General features: G+C 45.4%; 1 protein-coding gene across 1 annotated transcript in view; it reads left to right on the plus strand.

Annotated features, from left to right (window-relative positions):
• The first annotated feature begins 1,880 nt into the window (after nt 1–1,880).
• Tram1 (translocation associated membrane protein 1) overlaps nt 1,881–19,931 on the plus strand; it is a 24,678-nt gene continuing 6,627 nt past the window's right edge. Inside the window, exons 1-8 of the mRNA XM_055603303.1 lie at nt 1,881–2,172; nt 10,807–10,870; nt 12,094–12,215; nt 12,336–12,452; nt 13,684–13,742; nt 16,000–16,084; nt 19,324–19,394; nt 19,493–19,597. Coding sequence (XP_055459278.1) covers nt 2,050–2,172; nt 10,807–10,870; nt 12,094–12,215; nt 12,336–12,452; nt 13,684–13,742; nt 16,000–16,084; nt 19,324–19,394; nt 19,493–19,597 — 746 coding nt within the window. The 5' untranslated portion in view covers nt 1,881–2,049. The remainder of the gene's footprint in view (nt 2,173–10,806; nt 10,871–12,093; nt 12,216–12,335; nt 12,453–13,683; nt 13,743–15,999; nt 16,085–19,323; nt 19,395–19,492; nt 19,598–19,931) is intronic.

A 19,931-nucleotide genomic window follows, 5' to 3' on the forward strand; every position in this document is an offset into this window, starting at 1 on the left:
CTAATTTTTATCCCCAAGCTCCTTTGGAAAACAGTGGAGTCATAAGATGAGGTTGGTTTGGTCAGTCACAGAATCTGTGAAGATTTCAAAACTCACTCATCAGCAAGACTTAAAGGAAACACAAATTCTGCTAAGTAGAGAAGACAAGAAAACCTTCAAAGACAGAAGTGACACAAGGCAGAAGGGGGCTTGGGAAAGCATGCCATTGCTTCTCAGTGAGTATTCAGCAATGTAAATCAGAGACAGGGGTGGAAGGGCGCTGAAGGACAAGACCAAGCCTGTTTGGGATGGCAGGACCAGATCATGATGGGATAGTCAGTCAGGTGAGCTTTCCATGAAGAAAAGGGGGAAACCATGAAGTCCTTTCTCAAAGAACAGTCTTAGGGGCGGGGGTGGGGGTGTGGGGGACTGGAAAGTGACCTGCAGAGAAGTGAAACTCAAGTTTTTAAGCAGGAAGGAAAGGGGAAAATAATAATAGCTAAGTTATAGTGGCCTCTCCGCTGAGCTCTTCCCTTGAAGCAGCTCCTCTGACTGCTGAAGTGGGCACCTCACCATCCTCCCAACAGACAAATCTCACCTGGTGTTTACTTCTTCCCCTATTTATGTTGTGGACATAAACTCCCTCAAGCTCTGGTCCCTGCATATTTCTCTCAGTTTAACACGGTTCACTTTCAAAATCTTTTAAAAAGATTCTCTCCCTGCACAAGAATGGAAGCCCATAAGGATAGGTTAATTTGAAGTTTCCCTTGAAGCCCATAAGGATAAGTTACTTTGAAGTTTCCCTCGAGTTCTGAATCCTCAGTTGAGTTCCTGGTGCTAGATCAAGTCCCAGTCCATATTCAAGATAAATAAACAAGGAAATCGAGTCTCATAGAAGGAACGTGTTCTGTGAAAATGCAGGTAATAAATTGAGTTTTGATTCAATAACCACCTTTTAAAACTATCATGACCAAACCAGAGGTGTCATATTTCAAGCCAGGTCTCCTCCTGGGACTATGGTAGTGGCAATAAAGAGGAAAGGGAGAATGAATTGTCTGGATTTGGTGCTGGATTAGATATCGAAGGGTAATAAAAAAAAAGATGCAAGTAGGGCGATTTTGGCTTCTAGATCGGGCAAGGAGTGCACGTTTTCAGGAAAAATAAAGACCCCAAGTTAAACAGAGGTAGCAAAGGGGAGGATGTGGCAAGAGAGCTTTTTTCTTTCTTTTGCAACCTCCTGGTTTTCCAAATAGTGTTAATATGATATAACAAGTAAATCTAAGCTCCCAGTGGAAAGCGGGGGGGGGGGTTGAACAGAAAGACTCGAAGAGCTTAGCTGATGTAAGCAAGCGTTTAACACGTACTTAGTTTTTCTTTTGTTTGGTTTAAAACTTTCGAAACAAGGTGTTGCTACGTAGCCCTGGACAGTATGGAACTCACAACACTTCTCCTGCCTCAGCCTCAGAAACCCTGAGACTACAAGGAGTCAGCCACAGTCCCTGGGTTCATCCGCAGCTGCTCAAACTAGCGAACCGCCCCCGCCCCCCCGAATAGGCAAAGCTACGTCGTTTTTCCAGATGTTCAGGACGGTTGGCTGTCGCTGACACAACTGCCCATCAGCGTGGAAGAACGTGGTGGCAACCCAGGCCGGGGAGGGCCAGGAGGGGGCGGAGGCACCCTGCGGCCCGCGCACACCGCAGTACCGGACCCCCGGGACCACTCCCGGGAAGCCCGCGCGCCAAACGACTCCCAACCCCCGGCGCCAAGCCCGGGCGCGCCACCCGTGCCCCGCGACCTCCAGCCCGCAGGGGGCGCAGTGGGCCGCCAGGCGCGGCCCCGGCGCGAGCGCGCGGTCCTCCCCGGTGCGCATGCTCGCCTCCGCGGATGACTTTTTTTTTTTTTTTTTTTTCCGGGCCGCCCCGGCGGCTGCGTACTGGCTGTGGGATGGGAAGTGAAGCCCCAGCGAGCAGCCGGCGGGAGGCGGCGGCGGCGACGGTGCGGCGGTGAGCAGCCGAGAGCGCGGAGCCGGGCGGAGAGGGAGCACCTGCGGGCACGGGCGGCGGCTCCACCATGGCGATTCGCAAGAAGAGCAACAAGAACCCGCCGCTGCTGAGCCACGAATTCGTGCTGCAGAATCACGCGGACATCGTGTCCTGCCTGGCGATGCTCTTCCTGCTGGGGCTCATGTTCGAGGTGAGCCCCCGGGCCCCGCGCCCCGGCCGGAGGAGCCGCCCGGCTGCGGGCGGGCCGCCCACCCGAGGCCCCGCTGCCCCGGCCCGGCCCGGACCGCCGCCCCCTCCCGCGCCGCGCAGTTCCTGCTTCCCGCGAAGGGTTACGTGGCAGCCGGCGAGGGGGCGGCGGGCGCGGCGGCGCTGGCCCTGCGCGGTGGGCGGACCCGGGCCCGGCTGACTGACAGGGGCTCCCCGCCCGACCCCGACCCGCACCCGGGGCCGCCGCCTGAGCGGAGGGCGGGAGCCGGCCGGGGGGCCCCTCGCCCCGCCGACGGCCGTTCACCCAACTTTCCGCCCTGGCCCGCGGACCCCGGAGGCTCGGGTCCGATCCCAACAGCTGGGCTGAGTTGAGCGGTTTCGTTTCTTGAAGCAGAGGCGCCGAGACTGTCAGGAGTGTGTAAATTCTCTTCCCACAGCTCTGAGTGTTTTGATGACTTATTTAACAGCTGTTGAATGTGGGTAATAAAGTTTGCAGGGTGAGCCTGTAACAACCTACGGGTTTTTTCCACGCTCCTCAGTACATCCGCCCACTCCTTCCCCCCTTTCTATTTTTTTTTTTTTTCAATCTGTCAGCCTCTGAGTTTCATTAAATATATTGATGATTACCATTTTGTCTCCTCTCCCCCTGGCATGTAACCTAGTGAGGATAAATACTTGATTACCCATTTTTATTAGTCTTTTTCTACTGTCGAGAATAGAGTTTAAAGAAACTAATGGAATGAGACAGCCGGTGGTAAAGGGTGAAGAGGGTTTCGTTTTTTCCTATTAAGTTGTCATTAGAAAACTTTCTGTGTTATGTTTGCTTCGATTCTAATAGACTTTTATGAGTCAACATGTAAGTACTTTTTATTCCTGATGGTGTCACATATGGTTGTAGCCCACTGCTAAGGAAGTGGCAGCGTGAAAGGCAAGTAGAACTAACTTATCAAAAAGCTTACCAGGTGACCTAAATCTGAGGCGTAATTTGGCTTCCCTTACAAATGAAATATAAAGGTAAAATCACTGTACCCTGGCCTCACAGCTGCGGTTGAAGAATCAGATAATTCGGCTGGTAGACGTGCGAGGGTGTTGGATGAGTGGGCGGTGCTTAAAATGCAGGGTTTGATGTGTGGAATTATTTTCTGAGATTGAGCCCAGGGCTGCTGTAAATTAGCAGAGAGCTTTTTGCCTGACCTGTGCCCCCAGTTCCTAGTGCTTGCTCGCTCACTTCGGCATGTGTCAGAAGTGTGGCTCTGGGTTCAGTTGCCAACAGCACACACAGTGCTAAACCACTTGTAAACACTGAATTTACGACTTTTTTTTTTTTTTTTTTTTTTTCCTGCTGTGATATTAAAGGTAATACATTGGCGCGGTCGGTAGATGTTTGTCACCTCAGCACTCTGGAGTCCAAGGCGGGAGAATTGTGAATTCAAATCCAGGGTGTGCCACGTAGTGAACTCGGCTCTGGTGCCAACTACATAAGTGTCTTAAAAGTAATAGTAATAAAACGCAGTGCTTTCATATGTGCAGTACACATAACAGGTTTTTTTTTTTTGACTGACCATGCAGATCTCCTGACTTGAGAGGCATAATCTAGGGCTGTGATGATCTATAGAGCGTATCTGCACTAAAGTGAACTATAAAGCAGAAATTTGAACACCTAGAAATGCCACAACCTCCATTTTTATGTAAACTGCTCTGTATTCTTTTTGCCACATTTTCTAGGAAGTTCATTGTTACTATGTTAATGTCATTGTTGATTGAGACAGAACCCTGGAATTTGTTTTGTAGATCAGGTTGGCCTCAAACTCCCAAAACCACCTACCTGCCTCTGCCATCCGGAGTGCTGGGATTAAAGGTTTTCAACAGTAAGTGGATTGTTTTAATATTAAATAGAAGCTTTTAAATCACTCCAAAAAGGAGTGAGTGTTGAAATGGTAAGGAGAAGAGAGCAGTTGGTGCCAGTCATTCCTTTTCCATAACCATATGTTAAAGTTGTAAGTTTTGAAAGCATGTTGTTTATACAGGGAAGAAACTGACTGGGTGGGTTTTTGCTGTGTGACTTTTAACATAACTGCTTCTGAATCTCAATCTAAGTATAGAAGTACAGTGTGTGCTTGAAACAGTGGAGAAGCTGATATTTTGCAGAACTGCTAAGCCTTTTGTAGAAGAATACCGTTGAAACATTAGGGGATTTATGGTAAAATGAAGAAGAAAAAGCATGGTGAGTTACTAGCCAAACAGGCATACCTATGGGAACAGTCTGCAAGTCTGCATTCTGCATCTGACTCAAGTCCAGGAAATATCAGAACCTAAGTTTCCTTAGGTATAAATGAAGTAATATTCATAGTGCCTCACTCAGAATTTGACTGATAAGAAGGCAGCTATGGTTATTCTTTGGCAGGTCATCCGGGTTGAAAAACAGATGACAGGTTTCTCTCTCATTCTCTCTCTCTCTCTCTCTCTCTCTCTCTCTATATATATATATATATATATATATATATATAGTCCGTTTAAGGGGAAAAGGACTTTTAAAAACTTTATTATACAAATATTTTAAATAATGCTTTCTTTTTATAGTCAATGTCTGTCTACAGAATGCAAATACTATTAGTAATTTTGTATTTGAAATAGGAAAAGTGGAACAGTAAAAAGAGATGTGAGGATACTTTGGAAGCTTCCTAGGAGAGATAATATGGAAGAGTAAAGAGAGGTTCACAGAATAGTTTGGAAAGGCGTGGCTTTGCAGGTGGGCAATCAGGGACCCATAGGCTGCTTGTGCCTGATAGATGTAGGGACAGAGACGTTTTTCAGTTATCTTGAGACAGTATTGGAGGATTCCCTTGATTTATGTCTAGATTTATTTTTGCATGTGTGCACACATACTCACGCAAACCTTTGTATGGAGATGAGAGAGCCAGGTCTCTCTCTCCTACCGTATACGTGCTAGGGACTGCACTTGGATCATCAGGATTGACAGGCTGGCTCCTTTCTCGCCTGACCCCTTCTCTTATTATTGTTCGTGTCTAGCCTTAATTTCCAGTTTGTCACATGTAGGGATGTTTTGCCTGCATGCGTGTCTATGCATTACATGTGTGCCTCATGCCCTCGCTGGTCAGAAGAGAGGGTGTCAGGGCCCCCAGCACTGGAGCTAGACAATTTTGAGCTGCTATGTGGGTGCTGAATTGAACCTGGATCCTCTGGGAAAATAGCAAGTACTCTTAACCACTGGGCCATCTCTACAGTCCCACAAGTTTTATTTTTAAACATAGCTTGTGTTAATGACATTTCCCCCATCCTTAAATTTTTTTTTTTATATAAGTTGATGGAGAAGTAGAACTTGATAGAAATTCATGTACCTTTCAGGAATCCAGTGTATGCAGTAATCTTGCCTATCTCTAGCAGTACAGAATACTTCTCATCTTTGTAACATGAGCAGACACCAAGGCCCCACTGATAGCCGCCCCTCCCCTCCCAAAACTGACATTTTGTGACTTCACATATGAAGACTCGGATCTCATTAAATATAATTTCACTTTAAAAAAAACATAAGTAGATAGTAATATAACAGTCTCAAAGGGCCATGTTTACTTTTTGATGTAACAAGCATCAGGGTGACATGTTTACAGTGTAGACCAATGTGTTTACTACTGACTTGCTAAAGCATCTATGGATGGGCTAGGAAGCCGGGAATGACAGTAAGGATGATTTCCTCTATATGTTTTTCGTGGGTATAACTCCTATGTCTTTTCTCCTCTCCTCTTGCCTAATATCACATTCTAAGCCAGCTGGAAGCCAGCTCTTAATTTTATTTAGAAGCCTTCCATAAAAGGCTAATCTAATTTTTGTTGTGTTTAGAATTTGGTACTATATTTACCTTTGAAGATTTACATTTGCTGTGTATAAAGAAAAACAGTTCTCCCTAGCTGTGGTATTGATGACCTCGCATTGTAAACTGAAAATGGGGATGTGGAGGCAGCAGCAGAGACAGTGTAGACATGCAAACATGCATGTCCAAATACCCACAGTGTACGCATGGAGGAAATCAGACTTAAAATTGTCAGCCTTGAGGCCAGCGCCTTCAACCTCTTAGCCATCTTGCCGGCCTCACCAAATCTCCTTTTAAATCCTTTTTTAACCTTGTATTGAGAGAGAATGAGAATGTGTGTTAGGGGCGGGGAGGGGCTCATGTCAAAGCGACTTGCAAGAGTAGCTTTGCTACTTCCATCTTAGAGATCCCAGATACTGGACTCAAGTGCATGGCTCGGCAACCAGCAAAGCCCACCTGACTGCCTCACCAGGCCCCTCACCAAGTAGTTTTTGTTTTAGGGGTTTGTTTGTTTGTGAAAAAGTTTCTCTGTGTAGCCCTGACTGTTCTGAACTCACTTTTGTACATCAGGCTGGCCTCAAATTCACAGAGATCCTCCTGCCTCTTCGTCACTGAGTGCTGGGATTGAAGGCTTGTACGACCATACCCATCTGCCCTCACCAAGTTTTCATGCAGTATCTTCATTAACCCTTTGTTCAACTGGTCTTCCTATCCTCCCTGTTCAGTTACACACTATAGTGACCATACTAGACTTTTTTTTTTTTTTTTTTACATCACAGGCCCTGATTTATCTCCAGATAATAAATTCCAGGATGGCAGAGTTCAGGGTCAGCCTGAACAGTGTCCTCCCCACCCCCACTTTTACTGTTCTTCTGCCAACTCTCTAGCCACATTGTTGGCGTGACTTTGCCTCATCCTTTCCTCCAGTGTACTAGCTCTTGTTGCTTTGTTTTTCTTCCTAAAATCTCCCCTTGGCTAAAGGACGCCACCCACTGCACCTTTCCACGGAACCCACCCTCAGGACCCCAGGGATGCCTGCAGCCACAGAATTTCCTACACTCTGTTCCATGAGTTTGCTGTGCACACTCTCGGTAATGATTTAATGAGCCAAGTACGGTGAAAGATTAACAGTAATAAAGTAGCGCCGTTGCACTCCACTACCAGTTATGTGAAGGCGGCCTCTGTGTTCACCCTTACGGTAACGTAGGACGAGATGAAATAAGGCAGGTGACTTACGTGTTGAGCTACAGTGTCAAGGTTACCAGAGAGCCAGCACCACCCTCGCCGTCCGTCTGATAGCCACAGAGCTGCTGACAGGCCAGTGGTGCCTACAGCGTGAACGCACAGGACGAAGGCGGCAGGTGTACTGGGTGAGACAGCCCTACACCGCGCACTACAACAGTTTAAGACTGGCCTTCCGACCTCAGAGTCTCTGTGTTTTCAAGGCTGCTGCTGCCAACAGGTAGATGAAAGCCGAGCTTACGGGGAGACCACTGTTACTTGCATCTTCCTCGATCTTCTCCAGCCTCCACTCTCCTTGTCTGTGGAACACAAGCTGTTCATGATCCTCCTGCTGTGACCTGAGTGAATGCTGGGATTGCAGACACACAGCAGCATACTCCGCTCTGTCTGCCTTCCTCATCGCCCAGTTCACATTGCTGAGGGGGACTAGAAAAAAATCATCCACATGTTGGTTTCACGGGTTAAGTTTTTTACTTAACAGTTTAATCAGATATAAGCTAGTGTGGTAATACAATGCTGTAATGCTAGGATTTTGGAGGCTGGGAGAGGATCTCAGTTCTGAATGAGCCGTAACTACATGTCGCGTGCCTCAGTGTATGTGTGCCGGCTTCCATGTTCGTGTGGATACAGGCAGGTTGGGTGGATGGATGGATCCTCATTCCAATCATTCTCCCTTCACGCCCCCATATGCAGACTTCAGTTCATATGAGTTCAGTTCCATCCCCGACTCATGGCAAATTATAATCAAACATAGGGGTCCACCGTGTATATGGTATATAAGAAACTTAAACAAATTGCATTCTTAGAGCTGAGTCCCATCTGCAAAATATCCTGTGGCATATATGCAGACAGTCCAGAATTTAAAAACAGAAAAACCAAATCCCTTTGGATCCCAGGCACATGGGTAAGGGAGACGGCTGAGCCTGTTCTACCATCGTGGCCTGGGAGGACAGCTCCCTTCTCAGCACATCTTCCCCTGTTTTTCTCTTTCCGTGTATGTGATCTCTCCTTTTCCCTGGGAGCTATCTGCTAGCCCTGCACAAGCTCATTCTCTTTCCGCTCCTCAAGGCAGCATCGGGCCCAGCTGCTCAGAGGGTTCAGTAGCATCTTGTCACTCTGAGGATTTCAGTCCACTGTGGTTTGACTTCTCCAAATCCTTCATTGCCATCAAGCCGACCTGTTAGGACTTTGTTGCTGTCCCCTTTGCGTACCTTTTGAAAACTTGACTTTGTAAATCCCTTGGCTTTGGGGGTGCCAGGCTGTTCGTTCTCTTTTTGTCACTGACATTTCTTTTTAGTGTAGGGTACCACCTGCTTTCCTGTAATTTCACAATTGGGAGTTGGGCCATCGCGAGTTGACCTCACTGCTTCAGGTCCGTGGCATAGTGAAAGGTAATGCAGAGAGCCCTGGTGGAGCTCTGACAGAGAAGCAGGTAGGGGTGGGGGAAGCCAGGAGAGAGCAGCGCCCCACAGTCCACGGGAGCCCTCACCTGCGTGACCTGTGAAGCTCTCACCAGGCCATGAACCACAGGTTTAGTCATCCACAGGCTGGGGACCAACCTTTGACACGTGTGCCATTAGGAGACATTTCCCAAAAGCACAACAGGGATTTGAGTTTTGGCTTTCTCTGTCCACTCTGCAGACACTGGACACTTGCACAGTTGATAGATAAACTTCGGCAGTTTGACTTCCATCCTTAAATAGTAATCCCAAATCTTTAAGCTAAGTCCTGCCTGCCGGCTACTAGATGGGGTATAAGCCCTTTCCAACCATGCATCTCACAGACATCTCTATCAGTTGATCAATCTCATACTCCACATTTTTATTGGTATTTGTTGTATAAGCTGTAAGCACTAGTAAATACGAGACGTGTGTGTGTGTGTGTGTGTGTGTGTGTATGTGTGTGTGTGTGTTTCTCTGTGCAACCCTGGCTGTCCTGGAAATTGCTCGGTAGACCAGGCTGGCCTCAAACTCACAGAGATCTGCCTGTTTCTGCTTCCCTGAGGGCTGGGATCAAAGGCATGCGTCACCACCACCCCGTGAGACTCCTTTCTTTTGCTTTCCAAACCTTACTCTGCACTCAAAGCTCCTACTCTATCCCACACCACTGTCCTAATGCCGACTTCATTATCCTTCATGGGATATCTTGCAAAAGTTTTCTGCTTGTTTTACATTTCTACTCTATTTCTACATTTCATCTTCTATTTTTTTTCTGTAATAATTTCTAGGTACCACACTGGGTTCTTCTTTAAAATTATCATTGTATTCATCAACTCACTATGTGGAGGTCAGAAGACTGCCTAACCTACAGGGTCAGTTCTCTCCCTCTACCATGTGTGCTCCTTAGGTTGAGCTCAGGTTGTCAGGTTTGGTGACAAAAGCCCTTCTTGGCTGAGCCATCTCGCCAGCCTCCCCATACTAGGGACAGGATAAGGTAACAAGGCCCCCAGCCCAGATGGCCCTTCTTTCATAGTGGGTACAATAGCGGTGAACCTAGTAGAGAAGGAGAGGAGCTGCCCCACCCTGAGAAGACAGAAGATACCTGGGAAAGATGTGGTGAAGAGGACTTTCCAACAGAAAAGGACTCCGTGGAAGAAGGCCGGAGAGCAGATGGGACTGTTGGAAATGAGGAGGGCTGTAGAGCAGGCTGTCCTAAGAAGAGAGGAATCCAAGGAAGAGTTCTCGGCACATAGAGCAGGGAACACGGTCATGCAGGGGACAAGAGGCCCATTTAGGTTACAACTAAAAAGAAGAAACGCCCACTCCTTAAAATCTTGTAGTCACACAGAAGCAGCTCAGTACTGTTTATATGCTTCTCCCTCTTCCTGATGTGTGTATGTGCTATGCCTGACCTTAAATTTCCCTTGTTTTTACCTCTGCTGCGTCTTCATCCCCGTGTGCTCCTCAGGAACTTCAAACAAGCTCTTGCACCACTATGAGAAGCATTTCCTACCCCAAGGAAAAGCAAAGCACTCGGTCCTTTATCCCGAGTCTCTGTAGTGTAGGCTGTTGGCATAGATCCTGCAGTGTTGTAAGTTTGTTTACCAGTCCTGACGCAACCCAGCTTCTCATCATGAGATTAGTGAATTCATCTGTCTTTGAGCCTTTCCGGCACAGCGCTGGCCGTGGTGCCTGTAAATGCTCAGTAAATGTTCCATGTCTGTGTTTCAACCGCTCTGCTTTGAGCTGTTTACTGACGGGTTAACTAACTAGATGTGTAGGAGAGGGGATGAACAGACAAACCCTGCCTGTGATCTGCCTTCTCTTGCGCAAACTCTGCTTCTGTTTATTAATTTCCACAGCATGTTCCTTGATGGGAACCTGATGGTGATTGTTCTCTAAGAGGGAATGGAGAAATCACTGCTTACTGGATCAACTGAGGCGACTGTTTTTTTTTTTTTTTCAAGTGTCAACAGTATAGATGGGTTGCCTAGTTTGAATTACGGAAAAACCCTTCGGTGGCTTGTCCTAACTCCGGACTCTGCTTGTGATCACCTTCATTTGGGAGGGACTCGCAGTGACTGTTATCTGTGCTTTCTCTCTCCAGATAACAGCAAAGGCAGCCATCATCTTCGTTGCTCTTCAGTACAATGTTACCCGCCCTGTAACAGGTAAGTATTTACGTGGGCATGCAACTGAACAGATTTGGAAGTCCCCGAGCAGTCTCTGCCGCGTGGACTTTATTCTATTCTAAACAGTGTATGAAACTGGTTTTGTGTGTTTCTTGTTTATTATATATTTTGTGTATGGTCTTGAAATTCCATCGGAGAACTCTTTGTATTGCTTCCACTAATCCTTTCCTAAAGGAAGCCCTGGGAAAAGATGCACTCCTTTAGGTTGTACAGTCAGGATTTCTACAGGTGTCCTTCTTCGTTACATTTTTGTACCAAGGATAATCTCTTCAGACTTATCCTTTCCATTTTTGTTGTATTCTGCTTCTGGAGAAAAAAAAAAAAAAAAAAAACTAGTAAGCTCTAGGAGATATCAGGTAATTGTGTTCAGACTCTACTTTCATTTATAAATTATGCTGTGTAAAGATGAAGTTGCCGTGGGAAGTTGGCTGCTGCTGAAGGCAAGGATGTGGCTGACTGTCACGAGCGAGGGAAGTGCTTGCTTAAGGAAATGTGAGTGGATCCGGCAGTAACCAGCTCTGGGGTTTTCCACCTTGGTGGAAGAGCAGAGGAGCAGGACGAGTTTGGTCTATTGTGTGTGGTTTTATAAGCACTTGGTTGAGTTGCTTGAGAGTGTAGTGTTTGTGTGGCATTGGAGACACCAGAACGATGTTTTCAGCTCAGTGGCCTCAAACAAACACCCACACTCTAAGGACAGGTGCCAGCAACTCATAAACCCTAATATTTGCTTTGAAACATTAAAGCAAATTCAAAACTTAAAATATCTTTTAAGTAGTAGTTGCATCTTTCTGGTGCTTGGCGATCAGAACCAAAGTGGCTAAAAGTCAGATTAGTTTTCCTTGAGCATCATAGTGGGAGGGTCCAGTTTGCAGGTCTAGCTCCAGGGAAGACGCGAGTAGCCCAGGTAACACTCTACCAGCTAGAGTGTGGCTCCCCTCTGGTTTCTGGTTTCTGGTGGCCGTGACTAACATTTGTCAAGTCTTTTGTAAGTAATTCCTGAAGCGTTGGGCTGTAGAGAGCCTCTTTGCGTTTTCATTCCCTCACGGCTCGAGGCCCTCAGGAGAAACCGCCTGGGGTATCCCTGTAGACCCTTTACTGGATTAGTCTCCTTTTGTTTGTTTCCATAACTATGTTGTACCGAGTGCTGTTTTCATAATCTCACGTATATTTTTGTGTGTGTGTGTGTCCTTTTTGGCCTTCAGAAGAACAAGCTACTGAATCAGCATCCCTTTATTACTATGGTATCAAAGATTTGGCTACAGTTTTCTTCTACATGCTAGTGGCGATAATTATTCATGCCATAATTCAGGAGTATGTGTTGGATGTAAGTATACAATCTCAGCAATCCCTATTTTGTAAAGCTCTAGTTCTCCATGCTGTGACCGTCATATATTACATGTATTTCGCATTTGTTCTTTATTACTGATAACTGCTTTATTTTTAGAAAATTAACAGACGAATGCACTTCTCCAAAACAAAACACAGCAAGTTCAATGAGTCTGGCCAGCTTAGCGCATTCTACCTTTTTGCTTGCGTGTGGGGCACATTCATCCTCGTCTCGGTGAGTATGCCCCTCGGTAATTGTTCTAAGTCTCATTTAATACTGAGGACTCTGCTCACGAGGGAGCGTAATTAAGAGCCTCCACGCTGACTTTGAAAGAACGCCTCACACAGCGGCAGTCGTGGGATGGCGTTCCTGCATCTCGTAGTCACTTGCAGGTCTCTCTGCTCACAAAGAGGATCTCATGTTGGCAGTGACCTTGCCTAGGTTAGATAAGCCGACATGTCAGTCGTCTCCTCCCGTCATAGTCCAAGTGTCTACCAAGGAATTTAAATGTATAAATTTGCAAGTAAGGCAACCCAGAGCTGTCTTTACTGAGAGGGAAGAGTGTCCACTTTAATGTTAAATAACAGCACCTCCATTCACATCCCATTGTGTGGCTCTACGCCCTTTTGAGGCTGTTAAGCCCAGGATTCTTTTAAATCGTCATGGTGGAGATTAGTCACAGACAAAGTAGATGGCCAGGATCCAACACTTCGTGCCAGAGATATATTAACACTCATGCAATCCAGTGCCCATCCCATCTTACTGATGTAGGAGACAGAGGAAAATGTCAGCTTGTTGTATCTCTCTCTCTCTCTCTCTCTAAAATACATGTGTTTATGTGTATTTTAACGTTAGAGTTACCGCTGGTGAAGTGTAGTTCTTAGAGTCATCGCTTAGGATTTGGAGGGGTGGTTTTTTTGTCTCTTACACTTTCCACCAAACATTCAGTTTTCTGAGGAAAAGATTTCTATAGCATTGAATGAACTTGTGTCATTGTGAACTTCTGTCAAAAAGTAGTTTTCAGTTCTCTGATTACATGCAACAAAATGGGTCCTTAGAAAGCTGGTATACCTGTTGCTGATTGTGAGTGTCTTCCTGTTTCTTTTTTATTTTTTTTTCTGTTCTGTTTCTAGTTTTTTTAATTAAATTTTTATTTTTTAATATTAATTACAGTTTATTTACTTTGTATCCCAGCTGTAGCCTCCTCCCTCATTCCCTCCCAATCCCCCCTCCCCCCCTCTTCTCCCTCCATGCCCCTCTCTAAGTCCACTTCTTACCCTACTGTGTTGAAGGATCCATGAAAGGCAGGTTCTGTATCTTGGAGTTACATGTCTCACTCATTCTCGCTTTGCCAGTGAAACCACATTAGAAAAACTGAAACATGGTTTTAGCATGCTCTTTAGAACCTTTGTGAGGAGTTGTAAATGCTTTTTGGTACTCATGGGCCAATTTTCCTGTCTCTTAGGAAAACTATATCTCAGATCCAACTATCCTGTGGAGAGCTTATCCCCATAACCTGATGACGTAAGTTAATTTTCTATGAGGCCTTTCTTAACTAAAGACTGTTCATACCACAAACAAGTCAGACCCACTCACTCCTGTGAATCTCCCTCTGGACTTGGTGCCAATACAAGAAGCATAAGGTAGTCGCACCACCGCCGCCATCACAAACGCTGTTTGTGCGTTTCCGTTACGTTTGCCAGCTTGAGACGACTGGCTTTTAGCAGTTTTTAAGGAGATTGTATGTATGACTGTTTTTCCCATGTGTATCTGTGTACCACCTTTGTGCCTGATGCCAGAGAAAGTTGGAGAAGGCTTCAGATGCCCTGGGGTTTGGGGTGCTTGTAAGCCACCATGTGGGTGCTGGGAATCAAGCCCAGGCTCTCTGTGAGAGCAGTAAGCGCTCTTAACTGGACAGCCATCTCCCCAGCCCCAGCTTCTAACAACTTGGATTGGCATTCTTTCCTCCCTTCCTGAACCTTTTTCCTTTCTCATCGGCGTGACTACATCTTTCCGTGGTTTCTCTCTTTTCTTTCCCTCACCCCCTCCGTGTCCTCTGTCCTTCATTTCTGAGATTCCTGAGACCGGGGTTCACTTTCATCTTGCCTGCATCCTGGGTGTCTCTACATTGCTTCTGGGAATGTCTTAGGCAGGATGACGAAGTTCTACCTCATGCTCCTGCTGCATGGGAGCTCCTTACTGCTTCTCCTACAGGGAGTCCCTTGCGCCAAGTGCTGTTTGGTTTATATTTGTGTAGCATCTATATATTATGTAGGTTGTTCTCTAATCATCTCCCATGTGATATCCACCTTCTAAACAGTGAAGCTGTCTCTGTTCTCTGCCGGGGAAGTTGTAGGAGCCTCCCACCTAGACAGCACTCACTGAATATACTCTGGTCTGAAAACTAGAGGAACTGTCATGAAGGAAGGGAGTCACATGACCATGTATGTACTTGGCTTAAATCCAGCAGTTATATCCCCCTTACTGAGTCATCCTCTAATTTAAAGAAATAAATATACGGTAATGTGTTGGACTTTGAGAAGATACAGTTATAAACAGCATACTTACATAAAACTGTAGCAACTTTCTGTGCCCACCCTAGCTCTGAGTGATGGCACGGAGACTTCTATTTCTTATATAGCTCTCATAACCGTGTTAACCCATTTCTAGTAATCAGTGCTGTGCCACATGGTTCTTCCCCTCTCTTCAGTTTCTTCCATCCTCCATGTTTCCTAGGTGAATCTCCCATGCTTCTCTATCCCCCAGAGTTCCTCTCTCTCTGTAACAGCTCGTTACAGCCTCAGAGTTGACTGAGTGCTGGGGAAACTGGGCAAGAAGGGAAGTCCCCCACCTTCCCTTCTTGCCTTTGCTGTTGGCCATTAAATTTCTACTAAAACCAATCAGTAGGTGAGACAGGGAGTGTTTACAAAACAGAGGCAGGTGAGGTTTACCAATACCAAAGTCCGCCTGTACCCAGCTCTCTGCAGAAATCAGCACTTGGCTATGCAAACCAGCCTTACACGGTGCATAAGAGCATTGCTCCAACAGCAGCGAAGACCGTCAGTCAGAAGGGCCAGAGGTGTGTGACGGAAAGGGAGACTGCTGCTCTGACTAGCTGTGTCTTGCAGAGCTGTCCCTGCCGCAGCCCTGTCCTCAGTTCTGCCTCAGTGCGTTTGTTCGCATTTCTCCATGTTGCAGCTGGGTGGAAATAATACTTCACTAAGGAAAACATTGCCCATTTCCAGTGACAGTTACTCCCTCCCCCTTTAGCATGTATGTAATTCGAAATAATGGGTTTTGTTGTGACAGTGGGTGGTCTTTCTGCCCCATTTCCCTGTTGATGGAGCCTTGTAGATCTGTGGGTCAGGCATGCCCCTGTGTTTCTCTATAGCTAGCTGATCCCCTCCTCAACACTAGGTAACTAACAGACAAGGGGGTCGGATTCTGTACACAACAGCTCATCGCAGAGTTGACTGAATGCTGGGGAAACTGGGCAAGCTGGCTGCTAAAGAACTGCTTAAAGATTGCTTGAATATTGTGTGAAATGACAACAAAAACATGGCTGCCTGTCTCTCCAGCTTCTTACACGTGTTTGTTTTTTGTTCTGGTTTTCTTTTTTTGAGACAGGGTTTTTCTGGGAAGCTTTGGCTTTGTAGACCCGGCTAGCCTAGAATTGACAGAGATCCATTCACCTACCTCTGCCTCCCAAGGAGTGCACCTGGCTTTGTTTTTTGTTTCTTATATACTGCACTTTAAAAGATACTTTTGCTTTCTCACTCAGATTTCAGATGAAGTTTTTCTACATATCCCAGTTGGCATACTGGCTCCATGCGTTCCCTGAACTCTACTTCCAGAAAACCAAAAAAGTAAGCTGTCTTGGGTTTGGTTTGTTTTGTTTTGAACTTTAAAAATGTCAACAGGGGTTGGGGGACAATGTGCCTTTAATCTCAGCACTTGGGAGGCAGAGGCAGTTGGATCTCTGAGTTCAAGGCCAGCCCTGTCTACAGAGTGAGTTCCGGGCCAGCCAAGACTACACAGAGAAACCCTGTCTTGAAAAACCAAAAAAAGAAAAAACTTCCAATTTTGTTAAACTTTTACATTTGACATGCTGATTGCTCACTTTTAAATCATTGCTAAGTTTTTCAAATGTGTTGGTTTCCTCTTACTGGTTTTACTTTTTTAGAAATTGATTTCACAAGTAACTAGTTGGATTACAACTAGCAGTTCTGTATGTAAGTTCAAAAGAAGATTTCCATGTTGACAAAAAAGTAAACCACAGTTAAATTGTCACCAGGGAAGCCCTTGCTGAGGTGGGTGGGTAGGGCGGTCCCCTTTTAGCCTGTGGAGCAGGTGTTTGCTTAGAGAAAGGAGTAGACTGTGGAGCGCTAGGCACCCCCTTTCTAAAGCTGGCCTCGGTGGCATGCCGTGGCACAGTCACAGTCAGCATTCCTTTATGGATGGACTCTTTTCCCTCACTCGCCCTCATTGCTGTGTTCTCCCTGTCCTCCTCTTCCTTCTGTACACTTTGCCCCAGGCTTCACACTCATCCTCTCATTTTATCATTGTCACGGGAGGTTTGCTCTTTCAGGATTACCTTTCCCTGTGATAAATTAATATCCTTGTTTATTTTTGTGTAGACACCGCTTTTTAAAAAAGCCTATGTGGGATTTACTTGAAAATAAAGCCAGAACGATAAATGGGTGGGAATCTAGGTGAGACAGTTTTGGTCATCTATCAATGGCTCCGAGCCTAGGTTTCAGCTACACATGTGTGCACTTTACTCCTTGTTGGTGTGTCCTTGTCCATATTTGCCACAGTTAGAAGACTTGGTCTTTAACTCTGTTACTTGGAGAAGTTTTCCCAAGTAGGATTCTGATATCCCTTTATGGATAGATTTATCTCTGCCTTCCCAAGATCCACAGATAGTCTTTAAAAAGCAGGTCCTACAAGTAGGCCCTTTCTCGTCTGTTTTGTACACGTGCCAGGTGTCTGCTCTAAAGTAGAGCCGTGGACTCTGACACCTGTCATTATTTCTTTCACAAACTGGAATACTTCTCTAGCTGATCAGGCAAATTAGGGTGAGGACCCCCCCCCATTAGGCCCACAGTTTCCAGGAGTCTTCCATGTCTGGTGAGCTCTTTGTGTGGGTCTTGGGTGTCCTAGGGCTATGCTGTTCAAAATAGTAGGTGCTAGCCACACGTAAGTTAAGTACACACACATTTCCGCTTCTTAGTCACATAGAAGATATCCTCATTCTCCCCCCCACCCCCCCGCTTTCTTAAACATGGTTTTTCTGTGTGTCTTGTAACTCATGATTGATTCTCTTGCCTCAGTCTCTCCTGAGTGAGGGGAGGTGATAGGTGTATACCACCATTTGTGGCTTGGACAGAGATCTAGGAAACATTTTTATAATTGTGGAAAGCTTCGTTGAACAAGTCTTTTTTTTTTTTTTTTTAAGATTTATTAGCTTTTTTTATGTATACAGCATTCTGCCTACGTGTGTGCCTGTGTACCAGATCTCACTATGGATGGTTGTGAGCCACCATGTGGTTGCTGGGAATTGAACTCAGGACCTTTGGAAGAACAGCCAGTGCTCTTAGCTTCTGAGCCATCTCTCCAGCCCTGGACAAGTCTTGAGTATCATAGTTTCTTGATGCTTTGATACTGGACATGGCTTAGCTATTCTAAGCCTTCTTTACATACTTGCATACCAGTGGCCATAATACCTTTGGGTTTCATTATTAATCCATGTCTATATCTTGCTAACTGACCCTAGTGAGTAAAAAGGAACATTTCAAAGCAGTTGTTCATTTTAGCTCCTAAAGCTTTTTCTTATCAGTTTCTGCCAGATGGCATATCTCCAGAAATGCAGTCTAATTTTTATGGACTAATTTGCATAACTTAGAACTTAACTGAAACTATTTTTAACACTGACACGTGATAGCTGAAAGTAACTGTTTCAAGTAATTAGCATAATTTGAAAGTAACAGCTGCATATGTGTTAAACAGTTTCTTAAAATTTACTCTATGAAATTTATTTTTGGAAGAACTCTTTACTGGAAGAAAGTTGTACAGCAGTTGTTTTGAGCCAGCCTCACAAGCAGGTGACTAGGAAAGGAACGCTGTTAATAGTTGGAGAGGTGCTGGTGGCAGTTGGTGGCAGAGAGCGTAGCGTCCTTGCATGGAAATACGTAAATCATGTAACTTCATTATAAGCACATCTTCGTTTTGCTAATGACAAGATTGGAAATGCTGTATCTTATCTAAGCATTGTAGTGTATAACCAACGCCCAGTTACTGAAGAGGCTAAAGCAGGGACGGTGTTTTGGGCGCAGCCCAGGCAATATAACAAGAGACCCCACCTCAAAGAGTAGTAATTCCTTAGCTAGTGAACTTACACACCCTTAGTGAACTCAAGCAATAATCAACTGTTTTGTTGCTCATAATCAAATTAGCTTTGATTACAGATAATACAATTAATTTTTATATAAAATATTAGAAGTGTTTTTTCCATTCCTACCTGTTGACAGCCACAGTCACACCTCTTTAATCTCTGTCGCTTGCCACTGCAGCCTCCCTTTGAAGGGAAGTCATTTCCTAGATAGGCTGTCTCTCTTAGTTCTTCTCTGGGTGTGTGTCCTCCCGTGGCTCCCTGTGGCTGTGTCCTCCTGTGTCCTCCCTTCTCTCTTTCTTGTTAGTGATTTTAGGCCTATGATGTGGGGTTGAGCTAACTTGCCCAGGACCACACCCCCAGGAGGCGTAAAACTTAGTTTTCTTAGTTATCTCCACTTTTTCTGTGTTCTGCCTGAGTGGGCAAACACTGCCTTGGAGATACTTGTTGGTATACAACTAAGGAAACTCGCGGGGAAAGTTCCTTTGATAACGGACCTTCGAGAGCTGTCGTTGTTGCTGAGACAGCATCAGGAACTATTGGTTGTGAGGGCGGATTTGAGTGATGGCGTTTTAGCTGCCATCATTCTTGAGTGTTGGGTGACTACCCAAAAGGTTAGGGCTGAAATCGAAGTCAGCTGGCTGGAAGAGTTATGCTGTTAAAAATGAAAGCATTGACCATGTTTTTCATCTGGCTACATCTTCGTACTTACAGGAAGATATTCCTCGTCAGCTTGTCTACATCGGTCTTTACCTCTTCCACATCGCTGGAGCATATCTTCTGAAGTGAGTTGGCATTTGGTTTGGGTCTAAGTAGACCAGCAGATAGCATGCTGATTTATTTGAGTTGAAATTAACCTTTCCTCGTGTATTTCTTTCTACAGCTTGAACCATCTGGGCCTTGTTCTTCTGGTGCTGCACTATTTTGTTGAGTTTCTTTTCCACATTTCTCGTCTATTTTATTTTAGTGATGAGAAATATCAGAAGGGGTAAGTACTGTCTTGTCTTTTGTTTGTTCAGCGGGTGTTTAAACTCAGTGCCTAGACTGTCTGTATCCTTGAGAATTCTACAGTTTTGTTAGTAATACATTAAAAGAAAACATGCTTTACATTTTATTCTTTAAAATAGACTCTGAGCCAGGTGTAGTAGCTCACTTCTGTAACCTGAGCACTCAGGGAGGCAGAGGCAGGCAGATCTCTTGTGAGTTCAGGGCCAGCCTGGTCTACAACGCAAGTCCAGAACAGCTAAGGATACACACAGAAATCCCGTCTCAGAAAAAGAAAGAAAGAAAGAAAGAAAGAAAGAAAGAAAGAAAGAAAGAAA

Source organism: Psammomys obesus, unplaced genomic scaffold (genome assembly GCF_907164565.1).
Source record: "Psammomys obesus unplaced genomic scaffold, mPsaObe1.curated_primary_1811, whole genome shotgun sequence".
Taxonomy (NCBI): Eukaryota; Metazoa; Chordata; class Mammalia; order Rodentia; family Muridae; genus Psammomys; species Psammomys obesus.